Source organism: Dama dama, chromosome 20 (assembly GCF_033118175.1).
Source record: "Dama dama isolate Ldn47 chromosome 20, ASM3311817v1, whole genome shotgun sequence".
Taxonomy (NCBI): Eukaryota; Metazoa; Chordata; class Mammalia; order Artiodactyla; family Cervidae; genus Dama; species Dama dama.
In genome coordinates, this window is record NC_083700.1 from 12,138,588 (window position 1) to 12,164,257 (window position 25,670).

The following is a 25,670-nucleotide window of genomic DNA, read 5'->3' on the forward strand; positions in this document are numbered from 1 at the left end:
TCTTGCCTGGAGAATCCCATGGACATTGGAGCCTAGTGAGCTATAATCCATGGGATCGCAAAGAGTCGGACACAACTGACTAACACTTCCAAATGGGGTAGGAACATACCTCCAAATGTGGGAAGAGATGGCAGATTGGGGAATGCTGGAGATTTCCTGGAAGACAACAAGTTTGCAAACAACTGGACAATGAATCAGAGATATTTGAGAATAACCAGGACTTCTTCCTCTCATTTGCATAACTGTGTCTACAAGGTTTCTAAAAGTCTAAGGGTGACATAAAAATGCCTAAAACCACCCTAGAACTATGCCTCAAATTTCCCTAAATCAATTTTTTCAAGAGCCTCTTTCCCCTGGTGATTTCCTCTTCCCTTCACCAAATAGCTGTACGGAGGATGAAAGCTGACACGCATTTTGGCCGAATGGATTTCTAACCTTCCCCTGCCACCCCGTGAGTGCCCCAAGTTCCTCCTGCCCCAATCACCTAGAAGACATGCAGAGATGATTTGGAAGGACTCGGACTTGTTAATTAACCTAAACAGTCACATTCGTCTGCAAGGTGCATTCTTGTTAATTAAAACTGCGATTCTCCTTGTGCCCAGACGGCGGGCTGCTGTTGTCAGAATAATTAGGTAGCATACGATGGTTTTCATGCAAATCCCTGACAATTAGAGCTGGCAATGAATTGGGTTTGAAATCCCAGTGAAGTTTTCAATCAGAATTCCTCTGAGGACTCTTTCTTGAGGAAGGTAATGATGGGGCTAAGGTTTCAGGGAAATAGGATGTAAGGACCAGGTATTTGCTTCTGAAATCCTCTGGGAGGGGCTCCAGTTTGAAATCAATGAACTATGGGCATCAATGCGATCTTCCATCTTCCCTTAAGAAATAAGTCTGTCTCCATAAAGAAGCAAAGCAGAGCAACCCTCCCTAGGGTATGTGTGTGTTCCCAAGAGCTTGCTTTCTGGCTGTCTTCTTCCTGAGAGGATTTTTTCTTTAGCCAGAGGCCCAATAATTCATACAGAGGTAAAGTCCCTGCCATCCCTGAGATTAAATTCTTATGGGTTCAAAGGAAATAGGATGTGTATTCCTGAAGGGTTGCAGAAAAGATGCCTGAGTCAGAGCAGTTTGGAGGTGGCTGGTGGTATGCAGTGGGTTAAATGGACTGGGATAACAGGGCCCCCAGGAAAGCCTTATAGAAATGATAAGGCCAGGGTTAGACTTACAGAAGAGCTACCCGAATGCAATGGAGATAACACAGGGAAAGGCCAGCACCCAGGGGAACTGGGGCAAAGCAGAGGGGATGGAATGGGAAGGAGAAAGTTGTGGGGACACATCTCCAACCAGTCCTTACCTCTTATCAGCCTCAGGCTTCTGCCTTGGCCTTTCCTTTGTGAGAGATGTAACAGGGGCAGAGTATCTGAGGGTCTCTCTACCCAGGCTGAGCAAGGAGGGATTTCTATCTGGAGGCATGGCTGAGGGGGTGGGTAGATAAGACAACCCCAGTGGTCTTAAATTAAGCCTCCTTTGCATCAGGTTGACACTGGAAGATTTGGCAAGCTGAAAATGCCCTCTCCTCCCCCTTAACTAGGTCAGCGTCCGAATCCAGTAGCTTGTAAGGCAGTTGGCCAGTACCTGAAGGATTGAGAGACTGGTCAGGTGCTGGAGGGTGCAATTTATGAGAATAGGCTGGGAAGGGAATTACAACAAAGAAAACACTGGGATACATTCATAAACTATGACTGGAGATCTTAGCATAATTTAGGTTTGTAATTTATCTCTCTTCTCTCTATTTTCTCTGCCTTTCTTTCTGTTTCAGTATGTCTCCCGCGTCTCAATTGGTCCCTAAATCCCGCCTTTCAATCTAAGATGCACCAATCAGCAGCTAATCTGGTGGTTGCTAAGAGACAGGAGGTGGGGGGTTGAGAGGATTTGTCACTGCACCCACCCAGGAAAATTCCTCCTGCCTTTCAAGTCGCCTGCCAAGGATGCTGTAACTCATCTCTGCCCCTCTCCTGCATTCTCCTACTTATTTCCAAGGTCCAAAGAGTCAAGCAGAAATGATTTGGGGGAGAAACCACATGTAGCACATCTTTGAAAAATGACAGGCCAAACCTAGATTCAGGGCTTCCCTGGTGGCTCACAAGGTAAAGAATCTGCCTGTAATGCAAGAGACCTGGGTTCAATCCCAGGGTTGGGAAGATGCCCTGGAGAAGGGAATGGCTACCCACTCCAGTATTCTTGCCTGGAGAATTCCATGGACAGAGGAGCCTGGCAGACTACAGTCCATGGGATCTCAAAGAGTTGGACATGACTGAGTGACTAATACAACAACATCCCTGGATTTGGATAGATTTAAGGTACCTTCTCAAGTCTCCCCAGCGTTTAACTGGGTTGGAAGGAGAGACACGTCTTTGTGTGGCATCTCGGGTATGGGGTGAATTTGTTGATGCCATTAGAATTGGTTTTCCTTGGGCTTCCCTGATGGCTCAGTGGTAAAGAATCTGCCTGCCAATGCAGAGAAAGGGGTTCGATCCCTGGTCCAGGAAGATCCCACATGCTGTGGACCAACTAAACCAACAGTTGTGCCACAACTGTTTAGTCTGTGCTCTGGGGCCTGGGAACCACAACTACTGAACCCCAAGCACCCTAGAGCCTGTGCTCTACAAGAGAAGCCGCCTCAATGGCAAACCTGTGCACTGCAACTAGAGAGTAGCCCCCACTCACCACAAATAGAGAAAAGCCCATGCAGCAACCAAGACCTAGCCCAGCCAGGAAGAAATAAATAAATATAATTATAAAGAAGAGGCTGTCCTACTTATGAAGGGGGGCTTATTTATGGTCCTTCCTATCATCACCTAAACTTGACTGTGAAAAAGTCTCCAGAAGCATCTAATCAGGGAGGATATTTGGGGAAGAGGTTCCCAGGGCAAAGAAGTACAGTGGGGAAAGCAGAAGGGTATATTTGTGTGGGGGAAATGGCTTATTTTGAAAGCTAAAAGGTATTAGAAGGGAAATTTGGGGAATTCCAAGCAGATGGCCCAGCCAGATCAGGCCTTTTCTCATCAAGTATCTTACGCTTCACAGCTTCTTGATTTTTATTTCCCTACATGCTTCCTTCATAGAAAAGGCTAGGTCCAGAAACTGGGGTGAAGAAAACTCATTTGAGATAGGAGTGAGTTATAAGTCCTGATTCCATACCCTGAGAACAAGGATGGAGAACAGAACGAGGTGGAGGGAGAGGCCCGAGAGAAAGAGAGAGCAGAACACTCTCACAGGAGTATGCAAGTCAAACTATGATAGAGAAGCAAGTATACACACGGGCATCTGTGATTACTCAGTCGTGTCCGACCCTTTGCAATCCCATAGACTGTGGTCTGCTAGGCTCCTCTGTCTGTGGGATTCTCCGGGCAAGAATACTGGAGTGGGTAGCCATTCCCTTCTCCAGGGAGCCTTCTCGACCCAGGAATCGAACCCAGGCAGATTCTGTACCATCTGAGACACCAGGGAAGCCCGTCTGTTATTACAAGCATGCATCTAACATGGACACAGGATCTAACAGATTTAGACAGACAGATGCACACACATGGGGATTAGGACTATGCTGAGGAATAAACCTCAGAGAGAGGACTCCTGGGAAGTGGCTTTAGAATTATCATGCTAGGTTCCCTGAGCTAAGTAAGGTCCTCCAGGACGCTTCTCTCCTCCATTCCTGCCCCCCACCTGATCTCTAAGCAAAGCCAACAGGAAGACAGAAGGCACCTGGAAGGCAGAAAGGAATGCTGGACAGGCCAGGCAGAGAGGAGTCACGCTCTCCGTTCATCTTCACTCGTCTCCGTTTTTCTCACTGCAGCAGCATCACTTCTTTCTTTACTAACTAAGCCATCTCTTCTGGCTCTTTTTTTTTTTTTTTTAGGTTTAGCTGCTCTCCTCATATTCTGGTCCCCCTGCTCTTGCCCTTTGAGATGGCAGTAACCCCGCACCTCAAGAGAACATCTGTGTGCCCCGAGGATGCTTGCACATCATTCACTTTCTCCCCAGGCCAGCCAGAGAAGCAGACGCTGACAGCAAAGTCTGGTGTGAAATGCCTCTCTCTCTCCATTCTCCTCCCTCTCCTTTACATCCCCAGACAAAATAAGAAACCACCAGCTTCATTAAAAAAAAAAAAAAAAAAAAAAAAACCACAGCGTAGACTTTAATTCAGCTTGACAGGTGGGCAGAGAGCTAGGATTTGCCTCCAAGGGTGTCCAGATGAGAAGTCTGTGTTGTAGACAGAGGCAGGGAGGGTGGGGAGGTGTGAGTGGCCTGGTAGCAGACCCAGGCGAGGAGCAGGGGTGTAGCCACGCAGTGCAATATTGCCAGGGCTTCTGCCACATCCAGCAGCATGTCCAGGGCCTGCTGGGCCGGACATGTTGACACCACTATGGCCCTGGACCTCACTAGAGAGTCCAATCCCAGAGACATGCCCTGAGGCCACCAAAAAATGAACCAGACCCACAGGATATCAACCCAGGAACAAGTCACCCTGCCCAGCGCCCTCTTCAGCCCCTTGGCTCCCAACAAACCCAGGGGCAACAAGACAAAGACGGCAAAACAGGCTGCAGCGTGTATGTACCGCAACATTTCCCACTCCCCGCTGAAGGTCACGGTGCAGAGTCCTTGGGAAGTGTCACTGCCCAGCGTGACTGGCAGGGACAGGAGGGTCGCCACTCCCCAAAGTCCCACGGTGATCCCCAGCCTGAGGCCTGGGACCTGGCCCGCACCCAGCTGGGGGCCTAGGTAGGCATGGTACCCTATCAGCAGAGCTTGAGCAAAGGCTGAGCCATAGGCGACCAGGTGAGCCAGGTGGCAGAGGGCAGTGATGGGCGCCCCACTGAGCCCCCGTGCCAGGATGGGCACCACGATGCTGAAGAGGGCGCTGCCCACGGCCAGCTGCACCAGGGTAGACCGGTCCTGGTAGAGCTGCCAGCGGAACAGAGGTCTGAGAAGCGCGTAGAGGACGGTTCCACCAGCCAGGATGCCCAGGACGCTGACAAGGATGAAGAAGGGCAGTGAGGAGTAGTCGAGCAGCGGGCAGGAGTGGCAGGGCGCAGCTGCTTCCATGTCGGCCTCATTATAGTCTGGATAGTCGGTCCCCTGAAATTCACTCCAAAGTTCCTCGTCGAGGGCCAACTTGGTGGAGTTGTCATCAGCCACCTGGAGGACATCCCCAAAGGGACAATCAGAGCATCCAGCTATCCCTCTGAAGGGGATCCTGGGAGCTGAGGGCAGGAGGTATGGAGAGAGGGGCAGTGGGAAAGTGGGGGCCGCAAGAGCTGGGTGCAGGGGAGAGGGTGGGAGAGGACAAGACTGAGCCGAGTCATAGGAAAGCAAGGGAAGGGGGTGGACAGGCCTGGGAGAGAGGAGCAGGTCTGGCTGAAACTGACAGAGACGAGCGAGGAGGCAATGAACGGGGGACCCTGGACACGGCGAGAAGGAGACAAGGAAAACGAGGGAAGGGACAAGAGAGAAGGAGCGAGGTCTACAGACCCGAGGGGCAGACAGAAGGGGCGGCAGGAGGCAGAGAGGGAGGGGCTGGGGGTCAGCCCCACACTCACCGGGTAAAGACAGTTCCCCATGACGCTGCTGGGTGCAGGGCGGGCAGAGAGATGGGCTGGGGTAGTTCTGCCAGTGGCTGTGGTTCCAAGATAAGCGCCAGGGACTAATGAAGGCCATCAGCTCTGGGCAGGGCCGTGGGGCGGGCAGTGCATTCAGGAAGTGTTTACCCCACGCCTACCGCCTGTCTGAGCCCCAGGACCACTTAGGGCACTGACCCCAGGGGCTTCCTGTTTTGAGACTGGAGTCCGCTGGTGAGGACCCACACTCGGGAAAGGAAGAAGGTGGGGACCAGAAAGTCAGCGTTTTTCCAAAGGTGGAAAGGGAGGCCGAGAAGCCAGGGGGCTTTCCAGCACAAAGGGATTCTTCAAGTACGAGGAAGGAAGAGGGGGGCCAGAGGTGAAGTGTGAGACGCTGATAAGAGACGTGCTGGGAAATTGGAGGAAAAGGGCAGCTGATGGCACTCACTGCTTCTCCATCCCCTTGAACTGGATCCAAGGAAAGATAGTTCAAAAGCGGTGTGTTTGTGGGAGGGGGTGTTAGTGGTGCTTGTGGCTGGATCCATGTGATTCTGCCAACCTGAGCGGTATGTGTTCGGGGGGGCCCTTTGTGTATCATTCATGGTGTCGGAGCATGCTTACTCATCTTTACACGTGGCTGTGTGTCATATCTGAGTGCTAGGTTTGGGGCTGAGTGCTAGGTGTCTGGGAGTGTGTGCTGCTCTCTGGGTCTGGGTGTTTTGGTGTGAGAGGAGGGAAGGCTGGGGGGCAGCTGTCGAGGTTGTATAATGAAGCTGCTTCAGGGAGCAATTGGGCATTTGCCCAGCCACCTATGGGCACAGTAAATGCATCTTCCATACCAAGCAGAACACATCATGTGACAAGTTAAAGCAGGCTCTTGGGGGCAGTGGGATGGCATACTTTAAAACGGGACTGTTGCCTATGGGGCAATCTCTATTCACATTCCTGTTGGGGATTATAAAAGCCCTGGAAGTGCTACGTTGTCCTGGCATCTTAGCAACACGTAAAGTTTCTTGTGGTGGGGAGAGCTATTTCTCACCAGCATCCTATAGGAGGATGCCCCTAAATGGACATTTCTGCTCTCTGGTATGCTGTCCCCTCTCCATCCCAATTCTCACATGGCTTCTGCTCTTTTGTCCCCCCCACCCGCCCCTACCTTGCATTTTATTTCCTCACTGGGGGACACTTAGCCTGGACTTGGGGAAGGGTGAGTCATAGAACATCTGAGTTGGAACCATAGAGAGGGTTAATTAGGTGATACTATTTCATTTGTCCAAGAAGGCGCTGGGTGTCAGAGCACTAATTCTGCCAAGTCCTCCTTCCCACTCACTCAGGGGCGGCTGGAGCCGGAAGCAGAGGCGCAGAAGAATGGTCACCTTGCTGAGATGGTCTCCTTTCTCCTGGGACACTAGCTGCAGTTTCAGGTCCAACATGAAGGGGACTGAAAAGGGAGTTTGGGGGGTCTGTTGAAGCGATCCTGGCAGAGGGCAGTGGGGAGCAGTCAGGCACCCCACCCAACACTGGAATCTAAGGACCTGGCCAAAGGGCACGAAGGAACGCTCTTCTCTCCCGCAGAGAGTCCTGTCGTTTCCAGACACGATGCCCCGGAGAGCGCGGCCTGGCAAGGCACACACCATCCCTGGAGGCAGCAGGTTTAGAACAGCCCTTACACACACGCATCCCAAGAGGAGCAAGAGTGGCAAGAAGGAGGCAGCCGAAGGACACGGATAATCCAGATATATTGAGGGTGGCCCCTCTGAGATTAGCACAGGAGAGTTAGAAAGATTATAAAGATACACGTGCCCTCCCTGCTCCCCGCCCCGCCCTCCACCCCCAGACAGACACACGCAGCACGACGGCCCGTCCCCCCCGCCCCCCGGTACAAATATGGCTTCTGTGTAATATGGACAGAGTGGTTCAGCTCAAAGAGGAAAAGTCATCTTCCCAAAAGCGGGCGCTGGGAGGCAGGGAGACCACAGGCCTGGGGCCCTAGGCTGCCTCGCTGCTCTAAGAGGAGGGGGCCCAGGGCCCTAACCAGCGGCTGGAAGATTCACGACAGTATTACCTGAACTGAAGGGGGTGGGCAGACCTGCTGGCTGCAGCTGCCCCCACTTGGCACACCCCTGGGTGGTCAGGACAGCAAGACGTGCTGGAGGAGGGTGAGAGCGGCGCCAAGGGGCACCTGGGTCTGGGGCGGGGCGGCCGGCGGGCGCGTGGCCTCGTTTCCATGGCAACCGGCTTGGCCACAAGGAAGACAGAAAATCAAAAGCAGGGATGGAATGGAGATGGGAAGGAGACAGGCGCTTTTGCCCCTAGCCCTCAACGCACCGGGTACAGACTATGGGGACAAGAAGTGAAGTGGTCATTCCAGGGTCAGTGCCAGCGGGAGGCCTGAGGGATGCATAGCAAAGGCTTTAGCACTGACTCCGTGGCTCCGAGACGGGGAGACGGAGGCAGAGGTTGAATGCCCTGTGTTTCAGGAAGAGATGAGATGGACGACTGAGCAAAAACACACCCCGGGACTGTTTTCTCCGTAACAGATGGGCGCTGGGGACGGCATGGAAATTCCAGGATGGAGCGACATCCCAGGTGAGGTGCCCAGCCTGCCTAGGGCCTGTCAGCTCCCACAGCCCTCCTCCACATGCCCCGCAGCCCCCCACCTGCCCAGGAGCCCCTCTGCCTCTCGCTCACATACACAAGTGCGCAGACACACAGACACACACCGACACACACATGACTATTCCCTTCGTTTGGGCAGGAAACAGCTCAGCGCAGTGAAGCTCCTTTTAGTATTTTTGTTGTTCTGTCTGCCTGGCTGCTGAGGGAGGGAGGGAGGGAGGGCTTGGAGAACAGGAGGGGGCAGAGGGCAGCACAAGACAGGGAGGCGAAGTTGCTGAGCAGTGCCTAAGACAAGTGGTTGCCGTGCAACAGTCCAGGGCTCCAGTGAGAGAGTCAGGGGCCCCTGGGCGGGGAAGCAGATGCAGTTTAGGGCCCAGAGCCGCACCTCCCCCACAGCTGCTAGAGCAAGGAGGGGCAGCCTTGCTCTGCTGTCCCCCAAGGGTGGTTCCTGGAAAAAGGGCCTGGCTTCATTCACCATAGGGGCCGGGTGGTGGGGGCGGGGAGAGCAGAGAGAGCCATCTCTGCCATCCTTTCTCTCCAAATCTGCCCTTCCTGCAGGGACCCGTGCCCTCCCACGTGGGGAAGCCCTGGGCCCCGCGTGGCTGTGTGCCAGCTGCAGGTCACATCTCCTGGGGCGCCCCCATTCACCCCTGTCCTGTTAGGGAGGAGGGGGAGGGGTATCAGGTGGTACCTTCTCTGTGCAGAGCTCAAGGTGTGCAACTTACAGAGGAAAAGCCACCTCCCGCCTCCTGCTCACTACCTCCCCGACCCCAGAGAAATCCAGGAAGAGGCTCTCATGACCGAGGGCTGGTGAGGGTCCCCCACCAAACTGACCCAGCTCCTTCCTGCCCTAACCCTCTCCTCATCCTCCTCCTAACACTCCAGGTTTTCTGTTTGTGTGGGTCTTGTTTGTTTGTTTGTTTGTTTTGCTTTCCTCACCCCAGGGCCCCTGCCCCTCCAGCCTGGAAACGGATTTGATTTGGGATTGTTACAAAAATAATAATAACCCAAACGCAGAGAAGCCACGGAAAGGGCTGAGGGCAACCCTCCCTCCCCACCCGCCCTCCCCATTCCAAACCGAGTACAAAACCGCACCCAAAGCAGACATTCTGTACAGGGGGGTGGGGGGGGGGCTGGGGAGCAAGCGGGAGGGGCAGCCCTGGGGTCGCTCTGTACAAGTCCAGGTTGGTGATGGCCCCAGACGTCCCCATGGGGTCCCGGGGGGGCGCCCCTAGATGAAATATTCCTTCTTGTCGTCCCCGCCCGACTGCCCGCCTTCTGCATTGATGATGGCCGTGTCCGCATCGGGGGCATCGTCGGAGCCTTTCGCCTCGTGCGTCAGGTAGGTTCCTGGGAAGAGAGAAGAGGGTCCTCCTTTCAGGAGCAGTTTCCGAATCTCGGAGGCCCCCCCACCACCGGCCACTTTCCCACCCACTCACGCGCACCTTGCTTCTGTAACTTTTCTCCTACCTGGAGCTTTCCTCTTCCCCATCTGCCCTGATTAGCATCTTGCTGCTGATATCTCTCACCTGAACACACTACTAAGAACTGATGGAGCCTGCTTTTAGTCTCATCTATAACACAGGCCAAAAAAAAGGTGTGTGTGTGTGTGTATACACACATGTGTGCTCATACACTGGTAACAGGGAAGCTGCGATGTCAGCTCCATGACTGCACTGCTGAGATCTGGCTAGCGTCTGACCTGTCCACAGAGTCAGGCTGCTGGCCCTCGACTTCCCTGGGTGTTCAGTGGTTAAGATTCTGTGTTCCCAACGCAGGGGCCCTGGGTTCAATCCCTGGTCAGGGAACTAGATCCTACATACCACAGCTAAAAAGATTTCATGTGCTGCAATGCAACTAAGACCCAGGCGGCTGGCTTACAAGGAATAACAGAGGGCTGTCTGAGAGGAAGGCATATGAAGAGAGGGGAGGGAGAGATGGCAGAGATACAAGCTGCTGCTGCTGCTGCTGCTGCTAAGTCGCTTCAGTCGTGGCCGACTCTGTGTGACCCCATAGACAGCAGCCCACCAGGCTCCCCCGTCCCTGGGATTCTCCAGGCAAGAACACTGGAGTGGGTTGCCATTTCCTTCTCCAATGCATGAAAGTGAAAAGTGAAAGTGAAGTCGCTCAGTCGTGTCCAACTCTTTGCGACCCCATAGACTGTAGCCTGCCAGGCTCTTCCGTCCATGGGATTGTCCAGGCAAGAGTACTGGAGTGGGGTGCCATTGCCTTCTCCGAGAGATACAAGAGAGGAGAGAAAAGGGAAGGGATGGTATGGGGTTAAGGGGTGAGGAGCTCAAAGGACAAAAACCATGAGGCTAAACTGAAAGGAGCAAAGCGCAGGAAGAAATAGGAGGGGGATGCAGAGTTGCGGCCGTCCTGTCTCACCCGACGGCCCTGGAAGCAGGGCCGCATGGTTGCAGCAGCTGACTGGGTGGGAAGGTCTGACTTCACCTGGATGATCACCAGGTGATCAGGCCTGACTATGGGGCTGGCGGTGCTCAGTTATCACAGGTGGGCTGTGTTCTTTCCTCCACTAGCGCTCCAAGGGTTTCGGACACTCCCGCCCACTGAGACTCCGAAGGCCCTTCCCTCTGGCCGCGCCTACCCTGCCGGCCCCTCATGATCTCCCTGTCCTCTCTCAAGTCCCTCGTGATGCTCCCTCGCGTCTCTGACCTTTGTGCCGGATCAAGTAGTGACCGAGGAAGATGAGCAGGATGAGCAGCAAGAAGACGATGAAAGCCACGATCCCCCCGATGATGGCGTGGTAGGTGCTGGAGGACGAAGGCACTGGGCTGGGGTCTGGGGGGAGAGGGGAGCACACAGTCAGATCTGGGAAGGACCTGCGCCTTACAGCGTGTCTGCCCCGGGCCATGGACCATCCGACACCTCTGAGAGAACAGAGCGGCTTCATCCAACAAAAGGGATCTGTCTCACTTTACACCTGGCTTCTTACACAGTATCTGAAACATAGGACTTGTTTTAAAAAACATATTCAAGAATAAACAGATATATCTGCTCACACTTAACCTTCTGAGTTCGTGAACCTGAAGCCTGACCCTGGTCAAAGATCAACACTTCGATCTCTACATCTTTTCTTATCTTCTCTCTCTCTCTCTCTCTCTGTGTCTGTCTTTGAATTTCTGGGTTATCAGGATATTCTTTCCCTATCCCCCATACCCTCTTACCCTTCTGTCTGCTTGGTATTCTGAGCTGGCTTTTCTAAGGGGGGCTTCTCAACCTAATCACGCATTGTCCTTATTGCAGATTGGAAAGGAGCAGTGAAAAAATGCTGGAGACAGGAATAGGCACATGAACTGTGCATAGATGGTGGACTGCGATTCCCTGTATAAAGAAAAGTGTTCCTTCTTGTCAGGGAGCTTAGAGTTCCAGCAAGACCCAATCTTCCTTTCACCAGAGAGGTCTGGGGTTCCATCTTCACTTCCCCACCAGCCAAAGGTTTGTGGGAAGGACAAAGACTGAACTTCTTCCTCCCAGTTCTGATGGCCTCTGTCATCAGATACAGAAACTCTGTCCTCCACAGCAGTGTCTATAGGGGACAGATTCCCAAGCACAGGCTTGGCCAGGCATGCCGAGGAGAGCCGCAGTCACAGTCAGAGTCCCACAGACCTGAGGAGACAGTGCCCATGCCTGGGACACAGTTCTGACATGTCCAAAATTATACGAGCTGCAGTTAAGGCTCTCCCACCCATGGGAGAGCTACTATTTTTTTTTTTAATAGATTCAGTTTGAGTCTTGATGCCTCATTGACTCCTCGTCCATTTTCTCTCTCCTACCTTATGTCTCCTCTGGCTTGACTGGGCCAGATTTTTAGCTCCTTGCCTGTCTCCACCTTATTTGGGGAAAAAAAAAAAATGCTCTGGTTTGCATGCTCTGCTTGGGAGGGAGGGAGAAGAAGGTCCCTGCGTCTCTGTGGTAGGAGGAGTGGGTGTGATGGTTCAAATTGGAGGGAACACGTTGAGGTTATCCACTGTTCCTCTCCCCTGCCTCCGAGAGAATGTGAGATATAACCTTTATTAAAAACCAATTCTAGATAATCATCCCAAAGACTGTAAGAATGAAAAGTCCCTAGGAAAGCCTAGGTTGGCATGGCGAAAATGACCTCTGGGTTCATCATTTACAGGTTGGTGTCTCCAGGTATAACTCCATCTAATTTCACTCCAGGTAGTTGGAAGTCAACTCTGTTCCGAGTTCTCTCTGGAGGCAGATGCAGTAACTAATTCTACCACCAGGCGTCAGCACGGGAAGCAGACCAGTCAGAGGACTGGGCTTCTAGCGCAGAGTGGCGGGATCAGCAAGAGACCAACCACAAGGGCACGGGAGCTTTCCTTCTCTGCCAATGGTCATCAGAGCTGGCCTGGAGAGATCTGGGGGCAGACACAGAAGCTCAGTGCATTGTCCTTGCTCCTGGCACCCGACAATAGCTTTGTTTGCTGTGCTGAGGCAGCTCCCGTGTTGCTGAGGTTTGCCCCTGGAGTCCCGAGACCTCTGGTCTCTTACTCCTGGGAGGCCTGATTGCTATCTCCACACTGCTTTAATGGACATTTCCTGTAAGGGAGTCTCTGATGTCCCCCTGACAACACACGTCCCCTATTCTGAGGGGAGCCCGAGTTTCTGGAGGGACTCAGTGTTCCTATCTGCTGCATGCTCACGCTTTGGTCCTGTCCGACTCTCTGCGACCCTAAGGACTGTAGCCCGCCAGGCTCCTCTGTCCACGGGATTCTCTAGACAAGAACACTGGAGTGGGCTAGAATACTGGAGGCCATTTCCTCTTCCAGGGAATCTTCCTGACCCAGGGATTGAACCCCCATCCCTTACATTTCCTGTATTGGCAGGGGGGTTCTTTACCACTAGCACCACCTGGGAAGCCCCCATTGTTATTGGGGAGGGGTCTTCAAAAAAAATCTCCATAAAGAGGCTTAGCCTATCGCTTTTCTTGAAGCTGAATTTTGTAGTCACACCTTTGGGACAAAGTTCAGAGAAGGAACATCATCTAGTCTCTCTAGACGATATGGCATCTGAGAAAAAGATTCTGACTATCTCTCCGCGTAGTACAAACTTATCTCTGTCTTCTGCATGGATTCTCTATAGTATGTCAAAGATCCTCAGAGAAGATGACAGCAGCAGCAAGCATCCTGTATCAGTCACAGGAGAAGTGACTCTGAGGATAGCCCTGCTGCAAAGACAGATGCCTCTGCACACAGATGAGAGACTCCGGGGGCTGGGCACACAGAATTCTGACTCTTGTTGCCAGGTGAGCGCAAAGATTGAAGGATGGTATCACCTGGGTCATGGCTAAACAGAGGCAGATGAAAGTCCACCATCCCATCGATTTGTCCTTATTCCACATCCGAGAGTGGACCCGGAGCCTGCGTCCTTGGGCCTCCAGTGGTGCACTGTTGCACCCCCCCAGTCCGCTCCCAGCCGTGGTCAGGGGAGGCTATCAGGAGATGGAAAGAGGAGAGGACCAGAAGGCAGAGGAGAGAAGGGGTCTGCTGGACGAGAGCTTCGGAGGGCTCACCGTTCACGTTGAGCGTGTAGTAAGCCTTGTAGCTGCCCATGTTGCTGGTGGCCGTGCAGCCGTAGGTGCCACTGTCGCTCTTGTTGAGGAAGGGGAAGATCAGGGCGCTCTCCTGGGCCATCTTCAGCGGGGGCACGCTGCCCTCCTTCTCCCACACGTACTGCTGGGGGCTGTGGAGGCAGAGAAATCCCAAGTGTTAGGAAAGAGCAGGGCATGGAGCTAGAGGAGAAAACAGACCCGCACACGGGGAAGTCAAGGGCAGCGTGACGGGGGCTTGAGCGGTTCGAGGGGCCGGAGACACTGAACTGCTTGGGGCAGGGGGTGGGGGTGACCCCTGAGGCCCAGCCTGGGGATGAGGGAGACTGCCGAGCTCGTATCTAACTGGCTTGGTTCCTTACAGGAACCTCAGGGGCTCAGTCCGGGAGTGGCCCCTCCCCACTTCTGCTGCTTTGTAGGAGAAATAGTCAGAAGATGGGCCTTGTTCGACAGTGTCAAGGAAAACGAGAGGCTCAGATAGCACGAAGGAGACAGGAAGGCTTGAGGTGAAGCCTTCGTGTGCAGAGGTGTGTTAAAGTCCAGGAAACGGATCTTCTTACACGGGGTTGCCACGTCCCTCACAGTGGAGCAACAGCTTTTGGCCCTCACGGGGATGAGGAGGGTCTGGCCTTATCTTCGCTGTTGGTGTGTCTGCAGAGAAGGAAATGGTGCCAACGTGATTCCATGCCATTTAGACTGCCTCCATCTCAAAGCCATTCAGTTACGCAAGTCAGCATCCACCTCTAAAGGCCTGGGAGCCCAAGAGGCTGTGCAACCAAGGCCACCCCACCCCCGCCTCTGTGAGCAAAGAGTACTACTGCCATTGGGTGTCTGAAAACCTTGCAGAAGTAGGGCTATGTCTGTCCTTGCTAGGGACCCAGGGATGTCTTAACAGAGAGCTGAGAAGGGGAATCGGGATCACCTGTGCCTAGCACATAAATGGGACTTAATACAATTTTTGACAAAACAGATAAACTTGAATTTGATCACTGATTGAGCTCACAATCTCTCCATCCTCTCTGCAAGGCAGTTTAAACAGCAAGTGCTGCATTAATGCAAAATACCATTTTTTAGGGGCTGGTCCAAAAATGAAGCGAGAGCTTGGAAAGAGCAAGAGATGGGGGTCATATTTTGGCTACAAAAAGGCACTGACACAATATACATGGGCTCTGGGAAGGAATAATGGCATCTGCCACCAATGCCGAAGGGCTGCTTAGGAGGCTGGGTCCAGATGGCTGCATAGAACAATACAACCAGATGCTGGTTTAGAACAACAGATAAAGAGGCCGAGCTCCCCCTAAGGATACAGCCAACCTTAACAACCGGTTAATGAACGTGTTTCAGTCCAATCAAACAGGACAAAGAGACTCAGGCCAGGTGAGAGAATGGGTGTTCCGGGGCCCCACAGCCAGAGAAACCTCCAGTGTGGTGCCTGGAGTGTAGCATTTGTTGACTGACTGCTGATCACACGGAAGCCAAAAGGGTCCCTGGAGAGTGACTGCCAGATGGTCTGGTACCTAACAGAGAGGTCTTTGGGACTCAGACACGAGAGGGCCTTCTTTAGCCCTGGCCAGGGGCCAGGACAAGAAGCTCAAAGTCAGGGGCTTTACACTCAGAACTAATAATCAGAGGAACAACTTAGAGCAATATAGACCTTTGAGGTTTGCAAAGTTCTTTCATTAGGTATTGTTTCATTTGTTCTTATGAAACGCACTGAAGTAGGCAGGGCCCACTCAGATTAAATGGTTTGCTAACAGTGACACAGCTGGTCAGCAGTGTCACCGCAGCCGGAATCCAGACTGAGAATCTGCTAAATGCACAGTGACGCCACTCCGGACCTACCTCACGTGCAATGCCAGCAATGGGTCTGGCAATTGATTAAAACAGCCCTGGAGTCAGGCCTGGGTCTTCCATAAGAAAGAGGTGAAGGGTCTGAGTTCTTTTAGAAAAGCAACCAGTCTTTAGAAAAGTTAGGACAAGAAATGCATTATTTTGTAACTCATTATCTTCTGCCTTTGTACTTTACTTTTTTCCCCCTTGACTTTTCTACTCAGAGAAGTTCTTTTTGAAAATTGCTAAATTTCCCATCTGTTTGCAAGGCAGATTCCATAAAGGAACGAGGATCCTTGGAAAGGTTGGGAGTAGTGATTGTTGACAGTGGCCATTTCAGGTCAGAATCCCAAGAAAAATCATACAGCTGGGGCAGATAGGGGGAATACTGGGAAAAATCTAGGACTAATGATGCCAACGAGAGTGGTTTTCCTATCGTCTCTTTTCTTGAACTCGTAGTATGTTAGACCAAGAGGAGCCCTTCATGATTCCATGTCCATCTTCTCATTTACCAAATAAAGAACCAAGCTCAATGGGGTAAGCTCCCTAACATCACTCAGCTAGGAAGTGGTGGAGGGGCAGATGAGAATCTGTTTCTTCTGACTCCTGATTTGCTACAGTTACTGCTATAATTTACAATTTAGATGCATAACACTGGCCTAACCCAGGAGACGGTAAATTTACCTATTGGGCCAAATCCCTCTAGCTACAGGTTTCTGTAAATAAAGTCTTATTGGAACACAGCTATGTTCACTATTTACATATGATCTATGGCTATTTTCCTGCAGCAACAACAGAGTTAATTAGTTGAGAAAGAGGCCACATGGCCCTCGAAACCTAAAATGTTGACCATTGCTGGAGAAAGCTTGCTGACCCTTGGCCTACCACTGGCACATATTTTTTTTCCCCCTATTATCTGTGCCTGGTTCTTCATATACAGTCACCCACACTTTTCTTTTCTCCGTGCATATGTGCTAAGTCACTCCAGTCATGTCTGACTCTGTGCGACCCTGTGGACTGCAGCCCGCCAGGCTCTTCAGTCCATGGAAACCCCATGGAGTGGGTTGCCAGGTCCTCCTCCAGGGGATCTCCCCAACCCAGAGATTGAACCCCCGTCTCTTAAGTCTCCTGCATTGACAGGTGGGTTCTTTGCCACCAGTGCCACCTGGGAAGCCCTTTCTTTTCCCCACTCCCCATCTTATACCAGATCTTCCTCACCCACAAGCCCATGACATACATAAAACTTCTATGCGTTGAGCAGTGGATCTGTCAGCTCCCTTAAGAGATTCATGGTTCACAGAACACACGATGTCTGCACCATCATCCTCCCGGGTGACCTGGAAGGTGACTGAGCTGCTGACGGTGAAGGTTTTGCCATTGGGATCTTCCTGTATTCGGGTAGATTCCCCTAGAGAGCAGAAACAGACACGTGCACACACATACACACATAGACACGGAGTGAGCCCTACCATGCGGGGATTGTGTGGGCCCCACCGAAGACATACAGATGGTGCATCTCAGCTTAGACAGACTTAGGAAGTTGTGAAATGGATATGTACACACAGGGAGGATGGAGGCCCCAACACACACACACACATTCAAACACAAGTGTACACAGATTATCTATCCTTCCCTTCTCTTCTTCTACACCATGGCTTATGTGCACGTAGACAGACAGACAGACAGGTACCCCTCTCTCCCTCTCTCCTCCCTGCCGCCCCAGCACCACCTCCTCCTGTCGCCCCCAAGGCAGGAGGAACTTACCATGGAGCTCTTGGTCACCCTTCCTCCAGGTGAGCTGGGCTGCAGGTTTGCTCCCAGAAGACTGACAGCTTAGGGTGGTTGTATCCTTTTCCCGTAATGATGACTTGTAGCCACTGATTATAGGCTTCTGTGGGATTCCTGCCACGAATAGGGGGTGGCCAGGACGGGAAGGAGAGGCACCCTCAGCTCTCCCTGCTGGGATGCACTCTCTGAGGGCTAGGATATCTGGGTTCTACTTTGGTTCCTGATGGGTAGAAGGCTAGAGAAATCGTCTTCCTCTTTGATCTCCTTCCTGAGGACCAGGAGGAAAGACCGCCCCAGAGGGAAAAGATACAGTGGTGGGAGCTTTACTGTACCTGAGATGATACCTCAGATGACCCAACGCACTAAAGCACAGCTAGGTGGCCACAGACATAGTGTGAGGCTCAGGGAAGCAAAGAAGGAAATTGAAATACGGGGTCAAGATGAGAGCATGCAGACAATGAGTGTACTTGTCTTGGAAATCAAAATCATACACTGAACATATTTCTCATGTTTGTGTCTCATCACACAGTCTTCAGAGGGAAGTGGAAGAGACACTAGCATCCTTCTGTTACAAGTTAGGAAATTCAGGCTCAAAGAGAGTTAAAGATTTGTCCCAGAGCAAACAGTAAGTAAAGGAGAAAAGATTAGAATTAGACCCAGCACGCTTTGCATTTCATTACATTGCAATATTAACACAGGCTGAACTTTCCCAACATGCCTGGAGAATTGCTTGGCTCTAGGCTGCTTTAGAGGCCCACCCAGGGAGATCTGTTTGCAAGGAAGCGCGCCGTGGAGACATCAGGGTTTGGGAGCCTCACCGAGCACGGTAACGAGGGACTTGGCCGTTCTCACGGGCATAGTGAAGATGGAGCAAGTGTATTCACCCTCGTCGGCCAGGGCCACGTTGCTGATACTGATGCTGAGCTCGTGGGGTGTAGATTTAACCAGCTGAATCCGGTTATCTCGAAGGGCTGGGGGAAATCGCAAGAATTGGAAGCAAGACTTTTACTGGCACCTTTCATCTTTATCTTCCAATCCCAGGCCAGTTTTTTTTTTTTTTTTTTTTCTGAGAAAGGGTCTAGCATAGTTTGGGGCAGGGGGGAAAAAAAACTGCTCCTGAGTTTGAGCAGTCTTTCAGATATTCAGTCCCTTTCCTAGGCCCTTGGGCTCAGTAGCCTCAGAGATACTCAGAAAAGTAGACTGGATGTGTGGGCTACCTTGGGGCAACACTGTCATCAGCTGTCACTCAGGGCTCCTTTGGGGTGCCCTTTCGTTTGGGCAGGACCCTATAGTACCATGCATGACCTAGGTCAGAGCCATGATAATGAAGTTTCTCTGGAGCCAGTTGAGGAACCCATGGCCTGTTGATTCCCCAAATAGCTTCCCTTCATGTTTCTCAGCCTCTGAACTGCAGGGACATTTCCTCTCAGCTCTGCAGCCCCATTCCTCAGCCCATGGGAGGGAGACAACTCATAGGATGCTACCTCTCTTCTCCCCAAAGTAGAGAGTCTGCTGGGCAGGGTTAGACCACTGTAGGGATGAATCCTCATGGTCTTTCACTTGGCACTTGAGCACCACGGTGCCACCAGCCACCACTGTCTCATCAGATGTCCAGGGCTGACTGTCTGCAGGAGCAGAATAGGGTTAGTTTGCAGACACAGTGCTGACCCCTCCACCCATTTCTGGGCTAAAGTCCGGCTCATCTAATTACAACCATCCAAGGCCCATGTCTCTGTATTCTTTTAACACACCACGGGGGGAGGAAGAGGGGTGAGGGTGGGGGTAGGGGGAGACAGACCTTACTTCCTCTTGCTTTGAATGCACAGAAAAACAGTCACTTGTTGAATATTTGCTGAATGAACGGACAGGGCCACAAACATTGAGAGGAATAAAGGCACCCCAAATTGACACATACCATTCCACATGTATCTTTTCTGATAGAGTGCTACCATTCACCTTTGAAAACACACATACAAATCTGTCATTCTCTTTTACCTTCCTGCCTCCACCTGCATATGAGAGCAAGAACAGGAGAAGCAATTGAGACTAATAATCCCCAAACTAAAGGTGAAGAAAAGGCCAAGTCGGCCCCTGGGTTACACATTCATTTACACAAGAGGTAGCTGATAAAACTGCAAAATAAACAAACAAAGAAGATTAAAAAAAAAAAAAGGAACATTTTGACACAGACTTCTCAATTCCTCCAACAAGAACTTCCCTCTAGTCATCAGTTCCCTTAACATATTCCTCTCAGTATCAGTGCTACCCGCCTCCCAAATCAACACACAAACCCAACTCACCATCCTGATGTTATTTTAAAGAAGAATGGATTAAAGTTTTCCCTTCAATGTGATGGAGGGGTGTGGTTTCTAATCCCTCTCTCCTTAGTCAAGTTAAACAAAAGAAGATAATAAGATAACATACAGATGAGGCCTTTGAATTCCAAATATGCCTTCCAATCAGTTTGAGCTATGAGCCTCTCAGCCTGTGTGACATGTGCTTCCTTCACCTAATATTGTCCCATGTGCCCCCCAGCATGGACGGATTCCCAATATTGATTCCCTCATCTTCAGGTCTGACTTCCTATGACCCAATAGCTCTGACCTTCCAGCTCGGATTTCTGAAACTTTCTTCACACACTTTCTTCTATCCTGCTAAGTTATTTACCCAGCAATGTCATCTCTGAATTGGAAACAAAGAAACATACTTCCTACACTCCCTAATTGAGCAATTTTAAAAAAATCCCCACATTCCCTATGGCACCAACCTTATCCCTACTTTATTTGCTTTCTCCTGTCTTCCTCCGTCCCAAGAGTTGCATTTTCAAGGAACAGTCAACGAGCACTCCTGGCACAGAGCGGGCCCTGAGGAGCAAAAGTGGCGCCTGCCAGCGCTGACATGAAGCACCAACAGCTCTGGGTGGCTGGCTCCAGAAGGGAGCCCAAATCCTGGCTGGCAGCTTTAGCATTTAGAATCATAAAAATTAGAATGGACAGGGATCTTAAGGCTCATGGAATCCAACTCCCTCATTTTACAGATGTAGACAATGAGGCAATGTTGGTGAAGTGATTGCTTCAGATCATGCCACTCATCGATGGCTCCAGTCAGGACTAGAAGCCTCCTAACTCGCAAGGCAGTAAGTACTCTTTTCTCTGGAATGCTCCTCAGGTAGTTGCCTAACTTGAGGACTAAAACTACAACTCTGATATTAGCGAGCCAGAGACTGAGTGGGCTGAATGAATGTGGGAGTGACATATTCCTTAAATATTTCAATGGAAGGGTTGGGAAGTCTTTCATTTACTGCTCACCATATAGTGATGTTTGACTAGTAATCCCATTGTCCCTGGTTCCTTTTGAAGAATTCTACCTCAAGTGGGTCCTTCCAGAACCTCTTTATTCTGCATAATACACTCCTCCCAGAATTATTTGATTTTTGGGAAAAGGTGTAGGGGAAACAGAGGTCTCTGTACTGGAGCGAGGGAAGGAGGAGTAGGTGCCAGAGAAGTTGGTGGTGTAGAACTAAGTACTAAAATGTCAGATGGAGAGGAGGAAGAGTTGTGTGGTAATGAGGGGAGTGAGAACACGGGGTGGAAGCAACATGAGTGAGAGATGATTTGAGAATGGCTGAGGGGACTGAGGGACATCGAGATGAGGGGGCCTGGATTCTCACCTTGACTGGCCAGCATGTCAGGGCTGCTCCAGACTGTGGAGCTGATGGCCTCGTCGAGTGAAGCCAGAGTTCCCAGCTCCAAATTCTGCTCTTGCCAGTAGCCTGGGGAGAGAGTCTCCATCAAGGATGAGCCCTACATGTAAGCTGCTATAGTTTGAGATCTGTACTTTCGTTGCTGGGGGTGGGGGAGAGGACTGGGCCCTATGAAAAGCATGTTCACCAGGGTACCTAAGAGAAGGTGGTCTTCTCACAAAGGGGAGAGATTAACCAGAGTCCTGAAAAAGGAAGTGAAGTCCTTCTTTGAAAGGGTGAACTAAGGAGGATGCTAAGCTTTAGTAGTCAGTCATACAATGTTAGAGCCAACAGTGATCTTAGAGATCGACGGGTCCAGTTCTCCCAGCTCACAGATGAGGGCAATGAGGCCCACAAGGGTTAAAAGTGGCTTGGTAAAGGTCATACAGAAACATGAAAGATAACAACGACTCTTTATTTCTGATCCAGGATTCTTTCTGCTACACCATATTCTCTACTAAAACAATGACAGGTTTAATCATTTGAAAATGTTTCCATTTAATCCTTTAAATGAACCAGTTAAATAAGCATATTGGTATTATCATTTCTACCTCACAGAGAGGAAACCGAATGAAGTGACTTGCCCAAGGTCCTACAAATAGAAGAACAAAGACTGGAAATTAAACGCCTGCTTCCAAAGCCCAAGCTCTGTTTCAAGGTAAAACCCTCAGCACTGCAGAAAGAGACCACAGTTGGGGCTGCAAGTTGCGCCACGCCTTCCCAGACAGTTCCCTTCTATCCAGAGTTCATATTCTCAAGTTTTCCTCCTCCGCCCTCAGTCCCACTCACCACTTGACATCACTGACTCTGCTCCCTCATCTGGCACAACACACGCGCAAGGCCTGAGTCACGGCTCTCTCCCTAGACCCTGTCGTGAAGTAGCGTACAGTGTCCATGGCCTATTCCCCCAATTCAACCTGAGAGGCAGGGGGACAAAGAAACCCATTCGCACGCTCTTGCCAGGATCGCCCGTCGTAAACCCAGAGATAGCCAATCACGTACGCAAAACTCAGTGACGCCATCGGCTGCTGAGCAGAGTCCGGAGCGGCTCCCTGTCCCGGGGCCGGAGTCCCGGCAGAACTTCGCCCCTTGTCACCTCCTCGCGCCGGCTCCGGAGCCAGCGGAGGTGGGGGTCGGGAGAGAAAAGGACGAGAAGAGGGTGGTGGGACCACGGAAGATGGGCAGGGGGGTGGTGGGGAGGGCACGGGTGGCAGACTAAAAAGAGAAGTGGGAAATGGGCTTAGGGGCCACGAGAAGAAAGGGAGCGAGGGAGAGAACTGCCGAACGGGAGAGCAGGGCGTGGGGGAGGGGAGAAGGGAGCCAGACGGGGGAAGGGAGAGGGTGTTAGGAGTCCTAGCCTCCCGAGACGGCTCTTAAAGACAGCTTCGGGGACGCCGCCGCTCTTCACGCTCTCTCAGACGTCCTGCAGGAGTTGCAGACTTGACTCTACTCCCGAACAGAAGTACTCATGCCCAAATGGGGACGGGGAGTGCAACAGAGCAAAAAAGGATCTGTAGCAGGTAGAAGTCGACAGGAGAGGGGGCAAGGAAAGTGCTGATGAGGAGAGGCAAAAAGGATGAGGATGGGAGAAAGAAGGGCGGCCAGGATGAGGTCGCCTCTCCCTGGGGGCCAGGCTGTCACCCTGCTATCTTCTGTGGACCTCAAGGATGGAGGCAACCGGAAGCTGGTGAGTGTTTCGTGGTATTTTCCAGGTCGTCTGTTTGTGGGTGCTTCACTGGGGACCCAGATTGCTTGTGCTAAAGCTTGGCATGGCGGAGGGCCCGGGAAAGCCAGAGAGGGGTCAGTGCTCAACCCCACAGCATTGGTACCCAGTACCCAAAGTAAGCACTAAATAGACCTTTGCTCAAATGGAGAAAATAGCTTTCTCTTACGTTGGCATAAAGGCTTTCAGTTTTCAGAGTGGACTTTCAACCATGAATTCATGTCAAAGCAACCTTGAGAGAGAGGCAGCCAGATAGGGTCCCTTTTTAGAAGCGAGGTTTGGAGAGGTTCGGTGACTTACCTAAAGGCACGCAAGTAGGACCCCTTTCAAGGATCCTCTTTCTCCTGCTGGTTGGTGCTCTTAAAGCTTTTTCAGCAGCTTCTCTTTCTTACAACATTTCAGCCCACTGTATTGCAATTTTCTTTAGTTATCAGCCTCCTCATCTAAACTTTGAGTTGGTAAAGAGGGCAAGAGGCATTCTCTTTTTCATCTTCGTATCTTCAGTACTTAGCCTGTAGTGGGCCCTCAGCACATTTAATTGCCTCTGGTAATTCATTCAGTCACAATTGGCACTCTGATCTGTCCATTCTCACTCAGGCAGAGCATGTCTTCTGTCCAAACAGCATGGATTTAGTCTTCATTCTATTGCTCCTTATTTCATCTGTGCTGTTTTCGGCCTTCTCCTCCGTTGCTTTTTTCCTTGCTTACATTACATTCAGCCCTCCCCTCCTCCTGCATTTTGCTGGCTTTTTTTTTTTTTTTTTTTCTGCATAGGATGAATAAGTGAAATGATGATGTTGGTCATTCAAACCAGACTGAATTGTTTAGCTGAGGGGTCTGATAACTAAACAAATACTCTCTAATAAGTGGCATGTTGGGGATATGCTTGATATATTGTCTCTGTAGATTTATAAGGAACTCATTCTGGTTTGCTATGTTTTAAGAAACTGATTAAGAAATAGCTCTTTTTTTTCCTGCGAGGGGCGATATTTTCCCCTTTAATTCTCCAAAGTACTTATGATCTCCTGTCTCCTCTTGAGAATTGTCTGTTAATATGCCTGAAAGTTTTCTTGCTGTTTTTATAAAACTGTACACCTGTAATGATAAATTCTGAATAGCCACTCTCCTGGGAGCCGCTGAGTGATTATATAATGTTATTCATAGAAACATGGATAAGTGGCAGAAATTATAACCTGGATTGTGAAAGCCTTGTTCTTTGGATTTAGATCTTGCCAATCGTTTATGACATCAGCATAAATTCCCTCAATGGGTTCAGACTGGAAAGAACTTAAGAGAGTGCTCTGAAAAGGTGGCATGCACTTTGAAGTGGAAATAGTGACAATTCTCTTCAGGCAGGGTCATTGGAAGGAAATGTAGACTTTGAGACCATAAGACCATTAGAAAGGGGAGGCCCAGGTTACTCACGTAGAAAAACTGGTAAAGAGAGCTCCAGTCATATAGGTCATGTTGTTTCTCTGCTTAGAAACCTTCACTGACTTCCCATCGTCTGCAGATAACATCCAGATTTGTTAGCCTAGCTCACAAGATCCTGCAGTCTGATGCCAATATGCCTTTCAGCTTTGTTGCTTCTTTACTTCACTCACCCCATATCCCAGACATATGATGCTATTTGGAATTCTTTCTGTAAACCCTTTGCTTTACAGCAAAGTTCACTTTCCCACAGTCACTCTGTTGATAATGCCCTTCACCCATTTGCACACATCTAAGCTCTAACCATCCTTAGAAGCCTCTATTTGTTTGTGGCACTTCCTTCAAGAAGGCTTCCCTGATTGCCTCATGTGGAAATCATTTCTGATTTTGTTGTTGTTATTACATTTTATCTGCTTTTCTTAAATTATGCATCAATCTTTACTTTGAGCTGAAAGTTTGGCTTCCCTCCTAAATTATAATAATTCTGCAGGTAGTGTTGATATCTGATCCATCTCTATGTTTGGTACCAGCCCTATTAGAGCATATTGCACTTAGAAGGTGCTTAATAAATATTTCCTTAATAAATGAATTAAAGATGCTGAACATCTTCAGTTGGGGTAACTAGGTTCAACATATGCCCGTGAAGAGGAAATAGCTAATCAAACAGGCTAGGAAGAAATGGAAGATATAAAAGGAAGAAGGTAGATATTCCAGAGGCTGAAGCTCTAGAAGTTTACAAAATGGGGGGAATCTCTATTGATTACCTTCTATGTGTCATGATCCAAGTCAAGTGCTCTGTTTTCATTATTCCAAAATAACCTGTGTGTATGTGTTAGTCACTCAATCGTGACCAACTTTTTGGGACCCCATGGATTGCAGCCTGCCAGGCTCCTCTGTCCATGGTATTTTCTAGGCAAGAATACTGGAGTGGGTTGCCATTTCCTCCTCTAGGGGATCTTCTGACCCAGGGATTGAACCCAGGTCTCCCACTTTGCAGGCAGATTCTTTACTGCCTGAGCCACCAGAGAAGCCTGAATAACCCTTTAATAGATATTATTATGCATATGTTAAGGATAAGTTAACTAAGACTCAGAAAATTTAAGTAACGTTTCCATATGATAGATCCAATAAGTACTGAGATAGGGCAGCCTTTAAACTTAGATATCTCTGACCACAAAGCCCAGACACTTTTTTGCACATCTTCACTACACTGCCTCCCTTTGTAGAAGCATGTGCTTTGTGTGTGTGTTGGGGGGCAGAAGGTATAGTTGGAAAGATTCCTTCCTGCATTGCTAGCCAAGGTTTGTTCACCTAAACAATATTCACAACAGTCACCTGCAATATGAT

The 25,670-nt window shown here is 50.4% G+C and overlaps 2 protein-coding genes and 2 long non-coding RNA genes across 7 annotated transcripts in view; 2 read left to right on the forward strand and 2 right to left on the reverse strand.

Moving 5' to 3' along the window:
• Positions 1-4,184: 4,184 nt before the first annotated feature.
• Positions 4,185-5,759, reverse strand: ACKR1 (atypical chemokine receptor 1 (Duffy blood group)). The gene is made up of 2 exons (XM_061120423.1): positions 5,595-5,759; positions 4,185-5,193 (listed from the first exon to the last, which is right to left on the reverse strand). Exons 1-2 carry the CDS (start codon positions 5,613-5,615, stop codon positions 4,222-4,224), a joined length of 993 nt encoding a protein of 330 aa, XP_060976406.1. The 5' UTR covers positions 5,616-5,759; the 3' UTR covers positions 4,185-4,221.
• Positions 5,760-5,810: 51 nt separating this feature from the next.
• Positions 5,811-8,184, forward strand: LOC133040567 (uncharacterized). Its single transcript, XR_009689003.1, has 3 exons — positions 5,811-5,876; positions 6,947-7,036; positions 8,093-8,184. It is a non-coding gene; the product is annotated as an uncharacterized LOC133040567 (long non-coding RNA).
• Positions 7,333-25,670, reverse strand: part of CADM3 (cell adhesion molecule 3) — a 32,210-nt gene continuing 13,872 nt past the window's right edge. The window contains exons 1-10 of one of the 4 annotated variants that reach the window (XM_061120420.1): positions 21,959-22,091; positions 21,098-21,199; positions 18,912-19,052; positions 18,246-18,398; positions 17,404-17,541; positions 16,877-17,047; positions 14,370-14,460; positions 13,774-13,943; positions 10,908-11,033; positions 7,333-9,581 (exon numbers count right to left, since the gene is read on the reverse strand). In XM_061120420.1, coding sequence (XP_060976403.1) covers positions 9,463-9,581; positions 10,908-11,033; positions 13,774-13,943; positions 14,370-14,460; positions 16,877-17,047; positions 17,404-17,541; positions 18,246-18,398; positions 18,912-19,052; positions 21,098-21,199; positions 21,959-21,968 — 1,221 coding nt within the window. In that variant the 5' untranslated portion in view covers positions 21,969-22,091 and the 3' untranslated portion in view covers positions 7,333-9,462. Of the gene's footprint in view, positions 9,582-10,907; positions 11,034-13,773; positions 13,944-14,369; positions 14,461-16,876; positions 17,048-17,403; positions 17,542-18,245; positions 18,399-18,911; positions 19,053-21,097; positions 21,200-21,958; positions 22,093-25,670 lie in introns of those variants that run through there. The other 3 variants (XM_061120419.1, XM_061120422.1, XM_061120421.1) reach the window with 3 other exon arrangements.
• The window catches only part of LOC133040564 (uncharacterized), a 74,770-nt gene continuing 71,446 nt past the window's right edge, over positions 22,347-25,670 (forward strand). Inside the window, exon 1 of the long non-coding RNA XR_009689002.1 lies at positions 22,347-22,856. This is a non-coding gene — a long non-coding RNA (uncharacterized LOC133040564). The remainder of the gene's footprint in view (positions 22,857-25,670) is intronic.